This window comes from Sus scrofa, chromosome 1 (genome assembly GCF_000003025.6).
Source record: "Sus scrofa isolate TJ Tabasco breed Duroc chromosome 1, Sscrofa11.1, whole genome shotgun sequence".
Lineage (NCBI taxonomy): Eukaryota > Metazoa > Chordata > Mammalia > Artiodactyla > Suidae > Sus > Sus scrofa.
The window spans coordinates 258345661-258367700 of record NC_010443.5 but is presented as its reverse complement, the minus strand read 5'-3'; the positions used below and the strand labels follow the sequence as shown (position 1 = coordinate 258367700).

The window sequence follows — 22040 nt, the reverse complement described above, 5'->3', positions numbered from 1 at the left end:
AAGGATAGTTTAAACAGTAGTTCATCAATGAAACAGAGTCTTAGTAGTACCTCCCCAAGGATGGATATATATATAAAACAATCTTATGCATACCTTTGAGTTAGTCTGCAGAAAATAAGACACCCCACCAAGCAGAGATGGTGCCTATGTGCTGACCACAAGCACTCAGATCTCAGACTGGTTGGAACCAGAAGGCTGATGATTAAGATTCCCGAAGCAGTATCCTATTACCTCACTACCAACCAACCAGAAGAAAGTTCATAATCTGCAACTCTCACTCCAAGATTTTTAAGGACTTTAAAAACCCTTCACTTAAAGCTATTTGGGAGTTTGGGTATTTTGAGCACGACCTTCCCATTCTCCTTGCTTGGCATCCAGTGATAAGTGCCATTTTTTCCCTCATCGCAACCTGGTGTCAGTAGATTGGCTTTGCTGTGTAGCAGGTAAGCAGACTCAAGTTAGTGCTATTAATAAACATAAACACAGAATGGTATAACATGTCTTCATAGACCCACAATGTATATCCAAGTCTCTGGACTTAAGATTAAGAAGTTCTCTTGTGGCTTAGTGGGTTGAGGATCTGGCTTCTCACTGTGGATTTGATCCCTGGCCCAGGAACTTCCACATGCCGTGGGTGTAGCCATAAAAGGGGAAAAAAAAAAAAAAAAAAAGGATTAAGATTATCCCATCTAGGAGCTCCTGTCTTGGCTCAGTGGTTAACAACCTGACTAGTAACAACCATGAAGACTCGGGTTCGATCCCTGGCCTCGCTCAGTGGGTTAAGGCGCCAGCGATGCCATGAGCTGTGGCTCAGATCCCGTGTTGCTGTGGCTATGGCACAGGCTGGCAGCTACAGCTCTCATTCAACCCCTAGCCTGTGAACCTCCGTATGCTGCAGGTGCGGCCTTGAAAAGACAAAAGACAAAACAAAACAAGATTTTCCCATCTAAAGCAATCTTGGAGGCTTTGGAAACATGGTGACTTCCAAGACCAATGCCCATGATAGTCAAAGTAGATAAAATTCCATGGAATTAGACATGGTTGCTATGATATTGACATCCTCAACATTCTCTTCTAAAAAGAAATTATATTTCCACTCAAGTATCCCTTAGAGCAACAACGCTAGAATAGTCTGTTTGAGGACACAACACACTATTCTTTTATTGTAGAACCCTGCCTCACCAAGGTTACATTTAATTGATCAGAGTTGGCTACTTGTCCCTCAAAACAGCTAGAACACAGACTAGTCAGCATCCTATGAAATGGTCTGTTATAAAACATAAGCTAGACAAATTATATTTTCGCTGTAGGAAATCTGAACCAGTACTTAGAGAATGACATTGATACCTGTGGGGAAGGTAAGATGGTTCAGAGTCCAGAGCAGTGGGAGCCCTGAGATTCTGAGAAAGTCATATGAGGAGGATGCAGATGCTGCAGATGCTATGACTAAGTGAATACTACGACAGCAGAGACAGAGACCAAAGAACAGTGAAGTCAGTCTTTAGTTAAAAAAAAAAAAAAAGATAGAGATGTCAAGATCCAGAGAATACCAAGATTATACTAATTTTGGAAAACTAGAATAAATACCTACTAGTGTTTGCTGCCAGAGTCTCAAGAACTTTGTACTGTTTTCAATTTCTGAGAAGCTGAATGAGCACTTGGCTGGCATGGCATAAGGGAAATTCAAGAATCAAGTTGAGACTAGGCTAGATAAACCTCTAGGTGTTTCCTAATTATGAGAGTTTATAATCAAGATCCCAAATCATTACGCCCACATAGCTTACTGTCCATATCAACATCTTTTAAAATCCATTGCCTTCATCAAGATAATTTTACTATTCCAGGAAAATGTTGCCTAGAAAGATAAAAACCACAAATAATTTTATTGTTTATTCCAGATTCTCTACCAAAAATTTGTTTCCAAGAAGATCAACTCTTAATCTCTTACCTAGCATTAAAGAAAAATTGAGTCCCCATGACTCTTCCAACCAGTGTCCACAAATCTTATACAACGATATCAAAAATCCTTACTCAATCGTAGTCAAATCTCTTCAAAGACTCAAAAAACTCATAAAAGTTCTAACTTTATCCTCTACAGTCCAAGACTTCACTAAGAGTCTGCCAAGATAGTATGTTCCCTTACCATAGTAAGAAACAACTCAGCTTTTTCTTATCAACTGGTTGTTTTCCCTTTTAATATCATGTTGAATGAGACATGAGCAAAAAAAAAAAAAAATCCCATGTGACTTCTAGAACCTGAAAGCCTCATGCTTTAATTATTCCCATTATGCATTGTAAGACTCTGGCAAGTGACCTGAATTAATCAGGATTTTATCCCTCTTCCCACCCACTCCCATTATTCTCTTTCCACAATTCTCATGCCATGTCATTTCTCTCACTCCTTTCCTTTTAAAATGGAGGTACTTCTACTCTCATTTCATTTTCTACAAGTTTCTGAATTGTTCTGGATGAACCTCTTTTTCATCTCTGTAAATTTATCTCTATTTTATTTTCATTCCAGTTGTAAATATTTGAAATCTGTAATAGATCAAACCTTTGTTAAAATCCCTTTCAAATTATATTTGTGATGCCTGGAAAAGATGATGCGATTTTTCTTTTTCTGCTTGTCTGCATATGTGTGTGTATGCACACACACACACACGATGTCAAAAGAAACACATAAAATGTCTACCAACATCAGTCCTTTCACCAAATAGCAACCAAATTAAAAAGAAAACCATAGATAAATTCAGGTCCATATTTTCAGAAGTGAATGAGGACCTCTTTATTTCCAATGCAATAGAAATGCAAAGAGGAAGAAATCAATGCAAACCAGTATGTCTTGGATCAGCACATTTTAAAACAAAATGTACCTTTGTATCTAAAAATCTGAAAGCCATGAATATTTAACAGAGAGAGAAAAGAATGATTTTGTCAGTGCGTAAAGCAAGTCCCAGGGAAGCTTAAATTCTGCTGCCTTCTATTAGCTTCTCTGCTCAGTAAACAAAATGAGTCATTCAGGGGAAGGAGAGGAAGGAGGTAAGGACTGGGGGAGGCTGGTGAGAGGAGACATGAGTCTTAAGAAGGGGCAGACTCAGGAACAGTAGTAGAGGGGAGAGAATGATGAAGTTTAATGCCAGCCAATGGTCATGTGCTCTCTGGCTGGGTATAGAGCAGCTGGCGACAGTCCGTGAAGAGAATTTTCAAAATCCTGTCTGTTCTCCAAACCAAAGGAAGCAGGGAGTGGCTATTGTATTAAAGGACCTAAGGGATTGATTTGGCTGCTCCAGGATACAAGTCTTGTCCAGTTAATTTCTCCAAGGCTCTCTTTCCTCACCTCTTAAAAAGGCAGCAATATCAGTTCCCTGCTTTAGGAGGATATCTTGAGGATAAGTGAAGCACATTTGCCAAAATCCATGCTAAATATTTGATGGCTGTGTCTGAAGCCATGCAAGGGAATATTTGAGCAGCTTACCAGCTTCATGGGGGGAAGATCCTTAATGCGGCATAATTCGGGACTTTTATTAGAGCCCAACCCCTATCATTATGACTCAAATAATGCTCCCAGGAGCTTGCCTGAAACCCAGAAAACAATATCCTGCAGGCTAATGATATATTGATTCTTTGGCTATGAAGTCTGCAGAAAAGGAAAATGCTGACCAGCAGGCTGGGATAGTGTAAGTGGGTGTGGAGCTGCATTAAGCAATACTAATCAACATATGCAGGTAGTCCTTCAGCCTCCCCCCACATCATCCTTGAACTTCAGACTGGCATTCTGCCCCCTTTAACTTTTAACAGATAAACTCTGCAAGAGGCAGCATAGTGTTGCACGAACTGAACTTTGGACTGGGAGTTGAAAATGAGGGTCAGCATCCTAACTCTGCAATAAACACCATTCATGAATCTGAGTAAGGCACTTCTAATTCTTTTATTTTTAGAATGTCAGGTTTTCAGTCTACAGAAGAAAAAAAAAAACGTTCTACAGTTCTTTGTATAATAGAAGGAGGAGGGAAGAGACCTTCATTGTGGATATAACACATATCACTTCCCTGTTTATGCTTTTTCTAACCACTCCGAGCTTAGAGCCTATATTTCAAGGCTATAAGCTTTGACTATAAGCTATAAGCCTTGCTGGAGGCTGTCACAGCCTGAACAACCATTAACTAATTAAGAGGGAGCAAATCAAGTTGTCAGAAACCTCTAAAACTAATAAGTCCTAGTAAATCGGGAGATCCTTTTTTTTTTTTTTTAATTTAAGAAGGTACACAGCAATCTCATTGCTTCAAGGCCAGGCATGCTTCGCACAAGGTATCAGCAGATGACCCTTGAAAAAAGATTTCTCATTAAATGCAGTATCCCGAGGCCATTCCTTCGTTCAAAGCTGTCCTTGGTGCCTTAATTTTGGATGAAAATGCAGATATTCAGAGGAAATAAGAAGTCAGCACCACGGCTGTCTTCTAGGAGTCTCTTGAGCCCTCAGGCAATCAGTCTAGAAGCAAAAGTCTCTTACGCAAAGGGACACTTGAAATCCATCAATTATCCACCTAAGCTGACTAATTCTTCTTCATGGCTTCTTGATGATGACACCAGAGCAGAGGTGCCATCTATACGAAGGCTGACTTTGTATCAGCTGAAACACAGGAGCCACCCAGGAGCTATAGAATAGTAAATGCTCAGGAACTGCCATATTAGAGATGGAGATGACTGGCAGAGGGGCATCTGACTAGGACCATATCTGCAAGTAAGACACACTTACCCTAGAGATGGGAACGGAACCATTCAGCAATAGTTAACAGAGTTTCTACTCTGGACTCACACTTGTAACTGAGTATAGAGGATAAAGAGTTGAAAAGACAGGGTCCCCTCCACTTAAGTACCATACCATAGCTTTTAGCAGTTATATAGAGACATTAACAAACTTCGGACCGTAGATGGTTAATAAATCGAAAGCATGTCTACCCCTCTCATTGCATAAGGTGCTAAGGAAAGACATTACAAAAGAGGCAATATCTGAGCCAAGACTTGAAAGATGAGTAGGATTTATGAGTGTAAACAAAAAGAGGGAAGGCCATTCCAGGCAGAGGAAATATTACTTGTAATGGCAAGGTCTCTAAAATAATGATTTTTTTTTTTAAAGCAGCATGGAATGAAGAGGCACTGCTGAGATACTTGTCTGCCCAACAAAAACACCCACAATTTTATGCCACCGTTTAGGGAAGCCGTGATCAGATACTGAGCAGGTGCAGGACTTGATTGATTGCAAAAGGTAGAAACGTCACTCAGGAGGTTGTGGGGAGAGGGGATAAAAGATTGTCAAGTTCCGGTTCAAGATGGCGATGGAACATGCTCCTGAATTCCCCGCTTCCTACAAACACACTGAATGTACCGCCTCACAAGCCATGGTTTACTCTGAAAAGAGCTTTAAACAAAGCGACTCTTGCAAGTGAGGCAAAGGAGAGAAGGCCCACAGCAAAGCAGTGGGGAGCGGCCCGGCCACACCCAGTCACTTCAAGGCCACACACCCCTCCACCCTCCACCGCGTGAGCATCCCACTGTCCGGAGGGAACTCAAAAGCCGGAGCTTCTCCTGAGGAGGGCTTGAAGCCCACACTGGGCGTTTCGACTTTTTAAGACCTACACCTGAGCGACAAGCCCCAAACATCTAGCTGGGAAACCTGCCAAGGCCGGCTTGCACACGCCTGCCCGTGGCGCTGAGAGCCGTCTGCGGAATGGCCCTAGAAGAGCTCGCGCTTTCGGACTTACCTGCCTCAGGGCCCAGCGAGAAGCTGCTGATGGAGGGACTCCGGCCTCGTGGGAGAGGCTCCTTTGCAGAGTGTGGAGTGTCAAACTGAAGGACAGGGTCTGATTCGACACACATTCGGAGGCTGGCTGAGGTGTACTGTGGGACGAAGACCGCCAGGCGCCATCATTGTGCGCGAGCCTCGCTGCGGACGCCTGACGCCACCTTCACGGTGGACGCTGGCCAGCCTCCCGGGCTCCCTCGCACATGCTCCGCCCGCAGCGTCCCCCGCCTCGGCGCATGGGGCGGGGTGGGGCTTACACGCAGCTGTCCCCCACCCGGAGACCTCAGTACATCTCCTGGCCTCTGGGGGCCAGTGGCATGTTGGCTTATGACTCCCACAGAACTGTCAGCCGCAGAAAAAGCGTAATTCAAGGGCTGCCACCTCCAGGGCACAGCAAGAGGGCTGCAGGCCCAGGGGCTCAGTCTTTCTGTGAAAGTGGTCAATTAGCTAATCATCAGAGGTGCGGCTTGAGAGACAGGCGCCTAATTAAACACGAGTCGAAGAGCTTCAGGTCACCCCGTCTGGAGACGTTGCGGGGCTGCATTATCTCCAGAGTGCCAGCATCTCCTGGCCGGACCCGTTGCAGGCCTGTGGTGCTGAGGTCTCTGTGGCTGCTGCACAGGGGACATCTAGAGCCTGGCTTTGGTGGCCAGGAGGACTTGTATTCCTGGATGTCATGGACTGTTACAATCAGAAATAGTCCTTGGCAGGCTGCCAACCCCAGGGCACTACGTGGACAGTGGATTGAATCACACCCCCAGTCTTTCTGCAGAAGAGGCTGGTTTGGCCAAGCACCTAGAGACCACACAAGGTAAGTCTGTGTATGCCATCTTTACACTCTCCCTCTGCCTCCCCACAGCTTTCTGGTATCTCCCAGGCAAGAGCTTATGCACTCATTTAGACCTCTGATTTTTATGACTGCTGCCCAGGGGACACCCCTAATTCACCTGGCTCTGGTGGCTTAAGCTTGTGGTCCCATTGGACTGTATATATTTGCATACTTTAAAAGATGCTCCTGAGTGTCTGGCTTCCAATCAGCCTGAATTGAGGTGCTGAGATCCTCCGCTTTGGGACGCTGACAGGTCTTGGCACACCCTCAACTCCTGGGAGCCCTTAAAAATAAAATAGGCTGCATGGACAATCAAAAGGGTTTTGGAGACAACTAAGAGCTGGCACAGGGTTGAAAGTTAAGGTTTATCTCCTCCTTGAGGTCACTTTTTCAAAACGAGGAGAGGTGGCTGTTTAATGCAAAGAAAGCAAGGCAGAATGTCAGACAAAATGTAGAAATGGAGGAATAAGCTCCAGACAAAAGAGCAAGATAAAACCTTAGAATTGTCAAATCATGGGTGGTAGGGGTAGGGAGACAGTATATAGCCAGGAGAAGAATAAGGGTGCCATTTCAACAAAAAGGGTGAAAGGTGACCCTGAAGTAGTATGGCAACAACTGGAATGGTATCATGTAAATGATATTGGAGTGACGGAATTAGCACTGAAGTTTGTGATTGACATGGTGAAGGGGATGAGGAAGATTGAAAAACATCTCACCTGTGTTTGGGCTGTTAGTGAAACTTTCTCACTCAAAGCAATTCTCCCATTTTCCTAAGTTCTGAGGCATGTGTTAATTCAGTTGCAGCACCACAAAGCTGTGACGGTCTGTGTTTTCAAGTTGGCGGGAATTGAATAGCAGAGAGCCTTTTCCTTAGCCTTTCTAGCGAACACCCATTGACCTGCACTGCACCTTCTAAGCACAATATATGTATTGAGGGGAAAATGATAAAAGGTCACGACACCCCATACAAACGCTGGTGGAATCTGTCACCCCATGTGGTCTAATTCTTTCGTCCAAAAAGTCTGTGAAAGTGGGGATGCCAATTTTTGAAACTGTATTTTCAGGGTTTACAAAATAGCTCAGAAAGAGGTCAAAATGGATGTTTTGAAGTCCATTTAGATTAGATAGAGCTCTCTCTGGATTTCTTTGGGTTTTCTAAACGTGTGTGCACTGAAAAACTGAAGTTCCTGGGTAGGTAATGTGAAGACATGAACATGTACTTGCACAGAGGACACAGGAAAGATCTGAGAGTCAAAATGCATAGCATATAATGAAACAAAATAATTAATGGCTTATTTATTTGCTAATTAGCTAAGTACTTGTGGAATTTCAAACATTATAAAATTTGCAGTGAGTATAATGGTGGAATTAACAGTTTAGAAGTAAATTTAATACTCAATGGTGAGTATTGTGATGGAGTTATGAAGTGTTATGGGAATGGATACATTTAGCTATGGATTCAATTTCCTCTTAAACTCAGGGCTACGTATGTCATTAGTGGAGGAACCAGGTAGGAAATGCATAATAATTCATTTATCAACCAATATTTAATATTGGTCCATGCTTCAGATATTGAGCTAGGTTTGGGATGGATTTAAGATTATTTAGAGGTTCATCCTCCTCCCTAGACATTTGTAGACCAGTCATGGTAAGATATGGACTCAAGTAACTTTGAAATCAAGGACCTATGTTAAACACCTTCATAGAGGAAGTACTACAGGATTTGAGCACAAGGAGTTGAGTCCAATTGAGAATCTGTCCAGAAAATTTTCAAAGTTCACAGAAACATTAATAAAAATAAAATAGGTTAGGAAACATAATAGAGGAATTGCATTTACTGGTTCTTCTTGTGAGAAGGCCAGCCAATTGGTACCAAGTACGTTTGTTCACTCTCTTAAACTTTTGATCACTGTCTACTACACTGAATTCCTAAGTCAGGCCCTCCCTGTCTCACTCCTGGACTGCTTCCCAGCAAACCACTCTCTTGGTCTTCCCTCTCAGGTCCTGTCTTATCAGTTTGGACTGCTCTAACCAAGTACCATAGATCGAGTGGCTTATAAACAACAGAAATTTATTTCTCATAATTCTGGAGGTCGAAGGACCAAGATCAGGGTGCCAGCATGGTTAGGTACTGGTGAGGACCCTCTTCCAGATTGCAGACTTCAACTCTTCATTGAATCCTCCTATGGTGGAGAGCAGAGAAATAAAGCAAGGTCTTTTATGACTCTTATGAGGGCACTAATTAACTTTCATGAGAGATCTACCCTCATGACCCCATCTAATCCTGACTACCTCCCAAAGGGCCCACTTCCTTATACCATTCCATTGGAGAGTAGGGTTTCATCATAGGTCTTTTTAGAAGACACAAACATTCAGTCTATGACAGGCCCCTTCTAAGTTTTCTGACACTGAGCAATCATTTGGCTTTCTAGAAAACAGGCTTCTGTGTTCACTTTCTGGCTTAATATCTCTAATGCTTCTTTTGATTAAAGCAAGTGTGATCATTTGGTTTCAATGACCTCATCTCCCATCATTTCACCCCATTTTACCTTTACAACTGTGATGCAATTATCTGAAACTTTTTTCTTTCCTTTCCTCTAAACTGTTGTTTTAGGAGTTCCCATCATGGTGCAGTGAAAATGAATCTGACTAGGAACCATGAGGTTGAGGGTTCATCCCTGGCCTCACTCAGTGGGTTAAGGATCCGGCATTGGTGTAGGTCACAGACGTGGCTCAGATCTGGCATTGCTGTGGCTCTAGTGTAGGCCAGCAGCAACAACTCCAATTAGTCCCCTAGCCTGGGAACCTCCATATGCCACGAGTGCAGCCCTGAAAAGACAAAAAATAAAATAAATTGCTGTTTTATAATTACATGCATTTTTAAAATTTATTTTTATTGAAGTATAATTGATTTTTAGTTGAAGGCATATAGCACAGCTATTCTATTTATATATAAATAAATATTTTATATATATATATACATATATACACCTTTTTCAGTATCTTTCCCCTTATAGGTTATTACAAAACATCGAGTGTAATTCCTTGTGCTATACAGTAGGTCACTGTGTATGTGTTAATACAAACCTCCTAATTTGTTCCTCCTCCCACCCCCCTTTCCCCTTTGGTAATCATATTCTATGTCTGCGAGTCACTTTCTATTTTGAAAATAAGTTCATTTGTGTGTGTGTGTGTATAAGATTCCACATATCAGCAATTTCTGCCTTTGTCTGACTTAGTATAGTAATCTCTAGGTCCCTCCATTTTGCTTAGACCACATTATTTCATTCTTTTTTATGGCTGGGTAATATTCTATTGTATATATGTACTGCATCCTTATCTATTCATCTGTCGGAAGGACACAGGGTGCTTCCATCACTTGGCTATTATTGTAAATAGCCGTGCAATGAACATTGGAGTATTTTTTTAAAAATCATGATTTTCTCCAGATATGTGCCCAGGAGTGGGATTGCAAGATCATATGATAGCTCTATTTTTAATTTTTTTAAGGAAACTCTATACTGTTTTCCATAGTGGAAGTACCAATTTAGGTTCCTGCCAACAGTGTAGGAGGGTTACCTTTTCTCCCCACAATCTCCAGCATTTATTATTTGTAGATTTTTTGATGGTGGCCATTCTGTCCAGTGTGAGGTGATACCTCATATCTTAACATACATTTTTTAACGTGCTTACACCCTGACCTAGAATTGATCCCCTCACTCTGTGTACAAAGAAACTTCTATTTACTCTCACAGGACCCATCTTAATGATCCCCTTTACTGTTTATATATATAAAATCTCTGAGCCTCAGTTTCCTCCTCATCCCTGTTTCTTCTGTAGTACTTATAGTTTTAGAATTATCTCTTTTAGACCCTCACTGAACTTTAAGTTCTTAGAAAAAGGAACAATGTCCATATTTTGTATAATATTTAATCTGTAAATTTTGATCATTTTGGTATTCTAGTAGTCTATATTTTTTGTAAAATAACTTACAGATTTTCAGTGTCTCCAGTTACACCCTTGCTTTAAAGGATGGTCAACAAAAGGTTACTGAATGACTCATCAGAAGAAATAGAACTAGCTTCATCCCCTGGTTTCATTACATATCCTCTGTGTAATTTTGCACAACTTTTTTAACTTGTTCAAGGCTTAAGTTCATTATCTATAAAATGAGGATAATAATACTGAGCTCATTGTGAGGATTAAGTGAAATAATGATTGTAAAGTTCTTGGCTCAATTCCTGGCATGTCTTATGCTCCTAATAAATTATTTATATTAAAACTATTGCTATTAATTACTGTTTTAACCCGAGCAAGGCTCTTCCTCCATAAACTTTATTTCCTTCCATCTTGGTTAAATAAAAAAGGGGGATAAAAACTTCCACTGTGCCCTCCTTATAAGACTTTAGTAATTATACAATTAAATATTATATCTTTGATTACTTTAACAATGTAACAAGCCATATAATTGTTAATACTAATCATTGTATTTCTCAAAACCTTAGGTCACTTGGAAGACCCAAGGATGAGGCTATAAATTCTCTGTGACTAACACGAAAAATGTTTATAGTTTCTCAGAGTGTTGTCATAGTTGATTCTGTGTCACCCAAGGTTAAGAATTGTGGGTAAGATTAATACAGTCAAAAGTTTCCTTTTAATCATGGCTCACAGTATAAATCAGTTATTGCATCTTTTTCCTGTCCCAATAACTGCCTAATGTAGGTAGAATTATTAGCTGCTGTTCTGCCTCAAAGTACACATTTGTACCATCATAATTAGTCTGGCCTGAAGTGATAGGATGATTAAGGGGTGTTTCTGTCAAGATTTTGTCATTCAAGATTTAAAAGCAACCGGTTCTTAATATCTTGCCCAGGTCATTGTAAAATCTTCAATAATGCTGCAGTAGACAAAGGAGCACTTATTAACATTTTACCAAATTATTCAGGACTCTCAAACAGTTAGCAAAAATACTAATTTATCTGTTCAAAAGCTGTATCTCCCACAAGACCCATAGCAGTTGCTGAAATAATAGAAACTTCTTCCGTGAAGCCTTTCTTAACCACTGTGGTCTACATCATTTCTCTCTATTCCTATTAAATTTATAGTGCATTCTACTCGATTTCTCTCTTAATTACATGCCTTGTGATACTACTGGAACTGCTCCAGGTGTGTATTCAGCTAGATAATTTACTAGCCAAAACAACTTAAAAATTACAAGCCCATTTCTTTATCTGTAAAATGAGGATAATCTTGCCCTGCTTTCCCCCAAAATTTATGTTGTTCAAATGATATATTGGAATTTAAAATAATTTGAGAAATGAAAATATTTAGAGATTACTTAAATGTCAGTATCCAACAATTTTTCATTATTATTATTATCATTATTTTGCTTTTTAGGGCTGCATTCGCAGTGTATGGAGGTTAGGGGTCCAATCGGAGCTACAGCTGCTAGCCTACACCACTGCCACAGTAATGCCAGATCTGAGCCCTATACCACAGCTTACAGCAACGCCGGATCCTCAACCCACTGAGCAAGGCCAGGGATTGAACCCACAACCTCATGGTTCCTAGTCAGATTCCTTTCCACTGAGCCATGACAGGAACTTTTCATTATTAGCCTTTCATTATTTCATTTTTACATTAATTATATGTCATTATTCTATTATTAACTTTTCATTATTAACTCTTGTTTTATACACTCTCTAAAAACCCCATTTCTTCCCACAGTCTTAGTTATCATGTTTTAGATAGTTCTGAAATCTGTCTCTGTATGTTTTATCTCTCTCCATGATTGCGACACTGATATATCATGTCTCATAATTTAAAATTTATCAAATTTAGGGGTTCCCTTTATGGGTCAGAGGGTTAAGAACTCAACATAGTGTCTATGATGTTGCGTGTTCGACCCCTGGCCTTGCTCAGTGGGTTAGGGATCCGGCATTGCAGCAAACTGTTGCATAGGTTGCAGATGCAGTTGGGATCTCGTGTTGCTGTGGTGTAGACTGGCAGCTGCGGCTGTCATTTGCCCTCTAGCTCCAGGAACTTCCATATGCCACAGGTGCAGCCACAAAATGACAAAAAATAAAAATAAAATTTATCGAATTTGACATCTCCAGGTATCTGCTCATCATTTTCTCTCCATACGTGTGTTTTTTTTTTCTTACCGTGTTGGGTGGTACTTCCAACCACCTGGTTCCTACAGTCATGAACAAGGTGTGCTTGTTTTCTCCTTCATCCTCACTAACCATCACTTCTAACCACCCACTAAATCTGATCACATACCCCTCAAATTTGACTACTTCTGCAGCCCTGGATCACTGTAATAAACTATGAAGAATCATAATAGAGGGAGCTCCCATTGTGGCTCAGTGATAACAATCCCGACTAGTATCCATGAGGATATGGGTTTGATCCCTTGCCTTGCTCAGTGGGTTAAGGATTCCACATTTCCATGAGCTGTGGTTTAGGTTACAGACATGGCTCCGATCCTGCATAGGCCGGCAGTTGCAGCGCCAATTCAACCCCTAGCCTAGGAACTTCCATATGCTTCAGGTAAGGCCCTAAAAGAAAAAAAATAAAATAAAATAGAATCATAATAGAATCTTAAAGCTTTCTCAAAGAATTTTTAAGTAAGATTCTAACTGGCTTGGAATTCCTGTTGTGGCTGTGGTGTAGGCTGCCAGCTGCAGCTCTGACTCAACCTCTAGCTCCAGGAATTTCCATATGCCTCGGTTGAGGCCCTTAAAAGAAAAAAAAAAAGATTCTAAATGAAGCCTCCTAAGTGATTTCTCTAGCTCCTGACATGCTTCTCACACTGCTAGAGGAATATTTATAAATAAAGCAAGGAGCCAACTCCTGCCTAATTCCTAAACAGCCGTTATTCCCAAGACAATATCCAAATTCAAGGATGGTTTACAAACCTTTTAGAGTAGTTCTTCTCAAATGTAATGTGTATACACATGATCTGGGGCATCTTGTTAAACTACAGTTTCTGACCAGTGTGTCTAGGGCACAGGTCAGATTATAGTTTCTTTTTTTTTTTTCTTTTCCCTTTTTTTTTTTTACTTTTTAGGCCCACACCGGTGGCATATGCAAGTTCCCAGGCTAGGAGTCGAATTGGAGCTGCAGCCGCTGGCCTGTGCCACAGCCACAGCAACACAGGCTCCAAACCTCATCTGAGACCTACACTACAGCTCATGGCAATGCCGGATCCTTAACCCACTGAGCGAGGCCAGGGATCAAACCCACATCCTCATGGATATTAGTCAGATTTGTTTCTGCTGTGTCACAATGGTAACTCCCAAATTATAGTTTCTGATCCAGTGTGTTTAGGGTACAAGTCTAGGAAGAGAGTGAGTTGAGCAGCACATTCCAGGTAGACAAGGCAGCATTCACTATCAAGGCTGTGCCAGTACTCATCTCAGACTTTGCATGAGCCTGAGAGTGACCCCTTAAATTATGTGCCTTAGATGCTGCACGCATCAAGTTCCCAGGTGATGCTGATGCTGCTTGTTTAGGACCAGGTGAGAAGAACATCTTGAATGATCACTACCTATCTACCTAATTTCATCTCTCAGAATTTCTCATTTCAAATCCTACCTTCTGGCCATACTAAACGATTTACTTTTTTCTTTCATTTCTGAGCACATGTTGTTTTTGCTTGAGGTGATTTGTACCCTTAACCTTCTTTGCCTGTACTTCTACAAGTTCTTATACACCACTTTCTCTAGGATGCCTTCTCTGACTTTAAAATAATGGGTTAGGTACCTACCCTTTCTCCTTCCACAGCGCCAATTATATCTTATCTTTAGCATTTATCCAGTATAATATTCTGTTTAGATGTCTGTTTCTACAAACCAGACTCGTGGGTTAAAAACATGGGCTTATTTATTTGTTCAGATGAAGCCACAAATACATTTCATAGCACAGAGTAGGTAATTAACATGCATTTGATAAATGAAAGAATTGAATGTTAAATTTTGCGCTTGTGCTATCTTCTAAATTGACTTTAAAATCCTTTAGTAATGTCTTCTATAATTCTCACTCTAATTTATAGTGCATTGTATGTCCTCAATAAATATGCTTTCATATCAATAGAAACAGACAACAGTTTGCCTTTACTGAAGTCATTCAGTGAATAATTGTTAATTATACACCCTCTAGGTGCTATGATTTCAGTGGTAAACCATAGTAAAGTCCTAGTTTTCACAGCATTTATAGAAGGCTGTACCCATGGCATATGGAAGTTCCCAGGCTAGGGGGTCAAATTGGAGCTACAGCTTCAGTCCTACACCACAGCTCACGGCAACACCAGATTCTTAACCCATTAAGTGAGTCCAGGGATCGAACTCGAATCCTCATGGATCCTAGTCAGGATCATTAACTGCTGAGCCACGAAGGGAACTCCCCAATTTAGGTATTTTTAACATTAAACTTTTTTTTAATGATTAAAAGTTCAAACATGTGACAAAGGGGGGTAAAAAAAAGGGCCTAAGAGACCTGAACTCCGGGCATGTAATAATTAAAGTTAGTGGGAAAACATGGGATTTCCCATCATGGCTTAGTGGAAACGAATCTGACTAGCATCCATGATGATTCATGTTGGATCCCTGGCCTCGCTCAGTGGGTTAAGGATCCAGCATTGCCAGGAGCTGTGGTGTAGGTCACAGACTTGGCTCGGATGTGGCATTGCTGTGGCTGTGGTGTAGGCTGGCAGCTACAGATCTGATTTGACCTAGAAACCTCCATATGCCACAGGTGAGGCCCTAAAAAGACACGCCCTCAAAAAAAAAAAAAAGTGGGAAAACAGAAGCAATAGGAAAAGGCAAAAGGGTGGATACCACAGATATGAAACAAAGGGGAATTTGAAGCAGACAGAAAGCAGCAAGTATTGGAAAATGCTGAAGGGGCATCTGGATCCTGTCCTGCTAGTGTGACCATAGGTAAGTTATCTATCTCCCTGAGTCTTTTGCCCTCAGTCTGCAAAGTAATTATAGCATTGCCTATCTCCCCAAGCCATTGTGTGGATAAATGACCTTAATTCGGGCTGTAAACTTTAATGCTGTCAGGATCTGAGAGTGCTAAAGGCAGTTTTGCAAGGCCCTTTATATAGTCTCTGAAGTGACGAGTCCCCCTCCCTCTGCCTGAGGTGTTTTGCCACATTAGCATGGATGAGTGCCTTGGGATACAATGCTCTAGAGGTAACTCAGGAAAGGGTAGCCATGCAAGAGGCTGAGAGGAGCAGGCAGAGAAGTCATGAGCGTCACTGGGTCACAGAAAAGAGGGCACCCTCTCACAGACTAATGCATATGGACAGGGGTGTGATGTAGGGCAATTGGGACCTGTCTTCAGTGTTAATTAACCTTTCTCACCCTTACACTGCAACAGACAGTAGTAGTTATCGTACTCCCAAGAAGGGGATGTAATTAGAACAGATGGAGAAAATACAGATGAAAAGAAATAGCACACTTATTCAGCTCCAGGGGGTTCACACCCAGGGATTTTGTTTAGTGAAGGCAGGGAATTTTTTTTTTTTTTTTACCTTATAACCCAGGTGTTTTTCTCAAGCCCCTGAGGTAAGCCAGCTGTTCTCTAAAGAAAGGGAGGAAAAATGGAAAGCCTGTCTGGAATCCAATTTTCTCTTCTTCATCTCAGTATTTCTAAAGCCTCATAGTTTTTGGAATGCAATAGACGTTCAATAGATGTTTTAAATGAGTATATGAATAACATTTCCATATAAGGAAATAAAGTCTAGAATTAAGGAGGACACCAAGAGGCCAAGAATTCTTAAATGCCAGAGCAGGAAGACCTTATGGAATCATCCCATTTCATCTTATCAATTGGACCCAGAATTTTAGAGAGATTAAAAAAACAAAAAACAAGAAGCAAAACAAAACAAAAAGAACTATCCTAAACCACATAGCTGAACAATGGCAAAGCTATAACTAGAACCCAAATTTGTGTTTATTTATTACACCACCATGATTCAGTCACTCACATCATAATGCCATTTTGATGGTACAATTAAGAAAAAAGCAGCAGCTGGGAACTGTAGAGATTGTAAATGTGGATAAGCAAATAATAAAGGCAGTTTAACCAAAATCGAATTGACTGCATATTGGAGACGAAGCTGCATCAAATTCAGTCTATTTGTCGGCCAGCCTGGCAGGTGATATTGGGCAACCAAGGCACTGTGGAGAAAATTGTTCGGTGTAGAGATGAGGTGTAGACAGAGGGCTGTTGAAGGCAATTAAGCACTTAAATGAATTATTTCCCCCCAAATGTATCAAGGTATAATTCACAATTAAACATAGTATATATTTAAGGTATGCAGCTTGATGGTATGATGCACATATACATTGGGAACAAAATCACCATAATTAAGCTAATTAATATATCCATCACCTCATATACTTTTTAAATTGTGAGACAACCGAAGATTTACCCTTTTAGCAAATTTCAATATACACTACAGTATTGTATAGGGGAGCAGAATTTGTGACCCTAAAATATGTCTCTTTGGCATAAGGATTATTTTAAGCAGACTATTTTTAAGAAACAGCAGACCTGAGAGGTCTGAAAACTGAGTAAAATTGACTCTTTTGTAAAGGACATTTGCATTTATAAGAGAAACCTCTATTTGTAAAGATGTCTCCCTCTCCAGAACAGGAAGAGAAGGATGACTCAGACTCTGGAAAATCTTGTTAAAGTAGAAGCCAGGGACTTTAATCTGCATAACAACCTTACCCTTGTGTCTTATGCTTTCCCTGGTAACTTCCCATAACTGACTCCCCAGCCCCCACATCTTTTGTATTTGGCTGAAGGTGGTGTGCCACTTTGCAGCGTTAACTCAGTTTTCTTGGGTCTCTCCAAATATACATGGTACTGAATATTTTGATTTTCTCCTGTTCATCTGACTTATGTTAATGGAATTATTAGTCTAGCCAAAGTACTTAGAAGGGGAGAAGCAAAACTTTTCCTTCCTTACAGTTATTAATCATAGTCCCTTTGTACTCCGTGACCAACATCTATTTTAAAGAACTTCTCTTGATGAATATGAACACCTTCATGACACTTATTTTCAGGGTTATGAAAGAAGAAAGGTCCAGAAGACTTCTATTTTTTATGATGATTTCCTCCTTGAAAACAAAACCAAAGAAAGAAAGATATCTTACTTGCTTTGCCATGCTTACCTCTAGTATTTATTGGGTTTCCACATTAGAGACTCTGTGATTCTATGGATATTGTGATGGCTATCTATGGTATTGTTTGGAAACGCTCTTCTTTTGGGAAGTATCCCCATTTCATAGAACAAAAGAAGAGGGCAGTATGTTCAGCTATATTTCCTCTCCACTGGCCTAAGATTATTGGTAGTGAACATAATGCAAGTCAGGGCCAAAGTTCTGGCATAATTTGCATCCCTGTTCCCCACTGTATGTGAGGCTCATCTGTATCTTTTCCTTTTCAACAGTTATTTAAAATTTTTTAGATTCTGGGCGACATCGGCTTTCCTTAAGCTAATTGATCTCTTTCTTCTCCTTCAACCAAAAAATACCCAATTATAATAGAAACAAGAATTAAAAAGTAGGAGTTCCCATTGTGGCTCAGCAGATTAAGGATCCAGTGTTGCCTCTGTGATGATGAGGTTCAACCCCTGGCCTCTATCAGTGGGTTAAGGATGCAGCGTTGCTGTAAACTGTGGCATAGGTAACAGATGAGGCTCGTATCCAGTGTTGCTGTGGCTGTGGGATAAGCATCAGCTGCACCTCGTTTGACCCCTTGCCCGGGAACTTGCATATGCCACAGGTGCGGCAATAAAAAGAAAAAAAAAATTAAAAGTGATCTTGATAGTTCTATATTTATACATCATTTAAAATCATATACAGCTGAAACTGAGAGCACTAAGAGCCTAACCTAGCCAGAACACAGATTGGGACTTGAACCCATGGTTTTAAATTAAAATCACTCAACCGGTGTCTGGACTCACTGAGGTTCAGGTTCTTCATGCCTCTGCGCAGAAGGAATTCAGTGAGAGACAAAGTGATAGGCAAGAAATAGATTTATTAGGATAGAACACTTGTGAGAGATGCAAGCTGGCAGGCAAGGAAGTTCTGCCCCCAGGATCCAGTGGGCTACAGTTTTATTACTCAAGGGGAGTGGGAGTCAGAAAAGCCCACCTCTTCCTTTTTTGGGAGTAGTAGCTCCTCCTTGGTCTCTGATAAGGTGTGCACTCAAATCAGCAGAAGAGTGGTCCTCAAACTCACGCCCTTGGTCTGAATATTAATGCAGGCCTCATCCCATTCCCCAACCAAAGACCAGAGGCAATTCTCACACCTCCACTAGTCGAGCAAGCCTGCCTTGTTCTCTGATGGCTTTTTTTGAGCAATTTATTAATTTACAGTGATCTCCCGACCTCCCCTAGATTTCCCTCTCAGTCTGTGATCCTTTATTGGGACTTCTACAACTACCTGTGCCTGTTGCATCCCTATCACAACATATGTAAAATTCACATACATCTCTGAGAGCCCAATATCATTAGTTCTATTTACAAAGGGAATAGAAGTAACCTCAGAGACATCATGGGACATTTACAAGCTCACATGGCCAGGGAATATGAAATCAGTGATGTAAGTCTAACCCTGATTTTTTTGTTTGTTTCTTTCTTTCCAGTACAGTTCCCAGTCTGTACACAGGGACTTTAAAGTTTATTAGAGGCCCATAAATAAATAAAATACACATAGAAAAAAACAAAAAGTAAATGAGCATAAATTGCTATGAATCAAAGTAATTTCGTAGACGAAGCATTCTAGCTAAGTCTTTTTTGTTTTTCTGAGTGTTGGAAGTTATAATAACTCTGGCTCAAGTCGTCAGTGTCAGAAAGTGAGACACGTGGACAAGGAAAAATCTCGACAAGGCTCTTTACTTCTGCAGAAGGGCATGGGCACTCCAAAAAGTGTGCAGGCCAAACAAAGGACCCTCCCCTATTTATCCCTAATGCAGGTGATTTACCTGTCCCCTTCCCAGTGGTCAGGTCAGGGTGCACATTCTTCCTGGTTGGCTAATTTGAAACAAATTGTTACTGGGAGAAGAAGGAAAGAGGAGGGGAGAACTCAGGAAGGCATTTCAGCAAAATGGGGTTAAGATTTCCTCTGATAGAAAAGACATTATGTTACTTTCCACATGAGGCCAATTCCATCACGGAGCAGTGGGTGTTGTCACCACACAGCAACAAATAATTCTCCAGATACCATGAGTGCCCTGTCATTCAAATGAATTCTGAAAGTACCTACCCAGAGATAACAGCAGATTCCTCAGATTGCTAGCAAAATCCTACAAGACTTCTCTCCCCACCACCATTTCAGATGCTAATTGTAAGCCCACTTATTACCTCTATTTTCTGGCTATAGTTTGGGGGTCCCAAAGATCTCCTCCTAGGACTTCAGCTGCCAGTCACAAGCCCAGGTTGTTACTGGACTTTTGACTGACTAGCTGTAAAATTGAGAGGTTCCCACAACCCTCTCCTCAATTTGAATAATTTGCCAGAGAGGCTCACAGAACTCAGAGAATCATTTTACTTACTAGATTACTGGTTAGTTATAAAAGGATATCACTCAGGGACAGCCTCACTAAAAAAATAAATTAAAAAATTAAAAAAAATGCATAGAGCAAGTCATGGAGAAAGGACTCAGAGCTTCCATGCCCTCTTGAAGCAGGTTACTCTCCCCAATCTTAATACATTCACCAGCCTGGAAGCTCTCTGAACTCTGTCCTCTTGGGATTTTATGGAGGTTTCATTATGAAGGCATGATTGATGAAATTATTGGACCTTGGTGATTGATTCCACCTCTACCCTCTCCCCTCCCTGGAGGTCGGGGGTGGTTCAGTGTGGGTTCCAAACCTCTCACCGCAAGGTAGATTCCCTTCCAACCAGCCCCCAAATACCAGTCTTTCCAAGAGTCACCTATTAACAAAAGACACCTTTATTGCTCTCATCACTTAGGAAATTCCTGGGATTTTAGGAGCTCTGTGCCAAAAATGAGGACAAAGACCATCACACACTTCAAAAACATGATAAAAAGGTATTTCTAAAAAGGTCACAAGTTGGTCATGAGCAAAAGCAAAGTGAATGAAAATACAAAATGTGGCAGGAATTCAGCTTTCATGGAATAGTACAGTGGAAATGAGACCTGAAAGTATTTAAGGACCCTGTTATTGAAGTTCTTAAAGTTGTCTAAGGAATTTGGACTCTATTTCAGTAGTATTGAGAATATAGCAGAAGCCTTGGGGAAAGGAGATAGATTCTTCAGAAATCACAGGTTGAATTAGTGGTAGGAGGAAACACAGGTGTGTGGGCGGGTAAGCCATTATAATGATCTTCATTCCTCCAGAACTTCGAATTTCTGTGTCAGAATGCAAGGGCATGCTTTATGTCCAGACTGGGAACTCCATGTATATACCCATTCTTTCAAAATGTTAGCTCTTTGATCACATGAGCAGCATATCTCTTATTTTTTAAACCATTTACCTTATTTTAAACCTGAGTCTGAGGCCACATCTCTGCTACCAACTACTCACAGTTCCTCCTAATTCAATAACGGTGATTCAAGACTGCTACAGGTCTACCACCAACTGCATTTTATGCTGTAACTCCTTTTTCTGCTACATAAAATAACTTTCTTCCTACTCCTTTATAGTCTTACTCACTTTTGTCTTTATTTTTCTCTTGCATTGCTTTTGTCTTTATTTTTCTCTTGCATTGCTCTAGAGGGAGAGATAAGAAGTTTTCTATTCAAAATAGTTTTTTAAATGTGGCTTTTGCAAATTGGGATTGTTTCATTATGCCAACATTCTCCAATGTTATTCATGTAGAATAATTTCCCATGTCCTCTTTGAAAGGAAAGTTGGAGAACAGTTGAAAACCCATTTTACCTAAATTGTAGGTGTTCAGATTCCTAGGAAAATTTAAGAGGACAACAATGAATGAAAAATCCTGATCCCCTTTTTAAAAACTTTTCTCCCCTCTTCTTTTTATGCTTCTACTGTGTCATATAAATTCCTGTTTTTTGTTACAGTTCCTTTTATATGCTTATCACCATGATTAAATAGTAAACTCATTAAAGGTCAGTGTTGTTTTATATTGAACTGGATCCCATTTTGGAGGGCTGCTTCATTTCTAATGATTCTTTAATCTCTGGGAACTCCTAGGTATGAGACCCAGCTGTCTTGCCTGCAATATTTATCTGTACACCTCTGGTCATAGCAATTTTATCCTGAATTGAAGAGCTGACTCAATTGGAACAGTCAGATTCTCTCTTCTGGAAAATTATAATCTCAGAAGGAGAGATAGATGAGCCATATTGATGATAGCATCAAAGAGAAAATCAAGACGCCTTTTCCCCTACATCCTCT

The 22040-nt window shown here is 40.7% G+C and overlaps 1 protein-coding gene across 1 annotated transcript in view; it reads left to right on the top strand.

Moving 5' to 3' along the window:
• Window positions 5153-22040, top strand: part of LOC110257084 — a 55493-nt gene continuing 38605 nt past the window's right edge. The window contains exon 1 of the mRNA XM_021075740.1: window positions 5153-6614. Within this exon, the coding sequence (XP_020931399.1) occupies window positions 6007-6614 (608 nt within the window). The 5' untranslated portion in view covers window positions 5153-6006. The remainder of the gene's footprint in view (window positions 6615-22040) is intronic.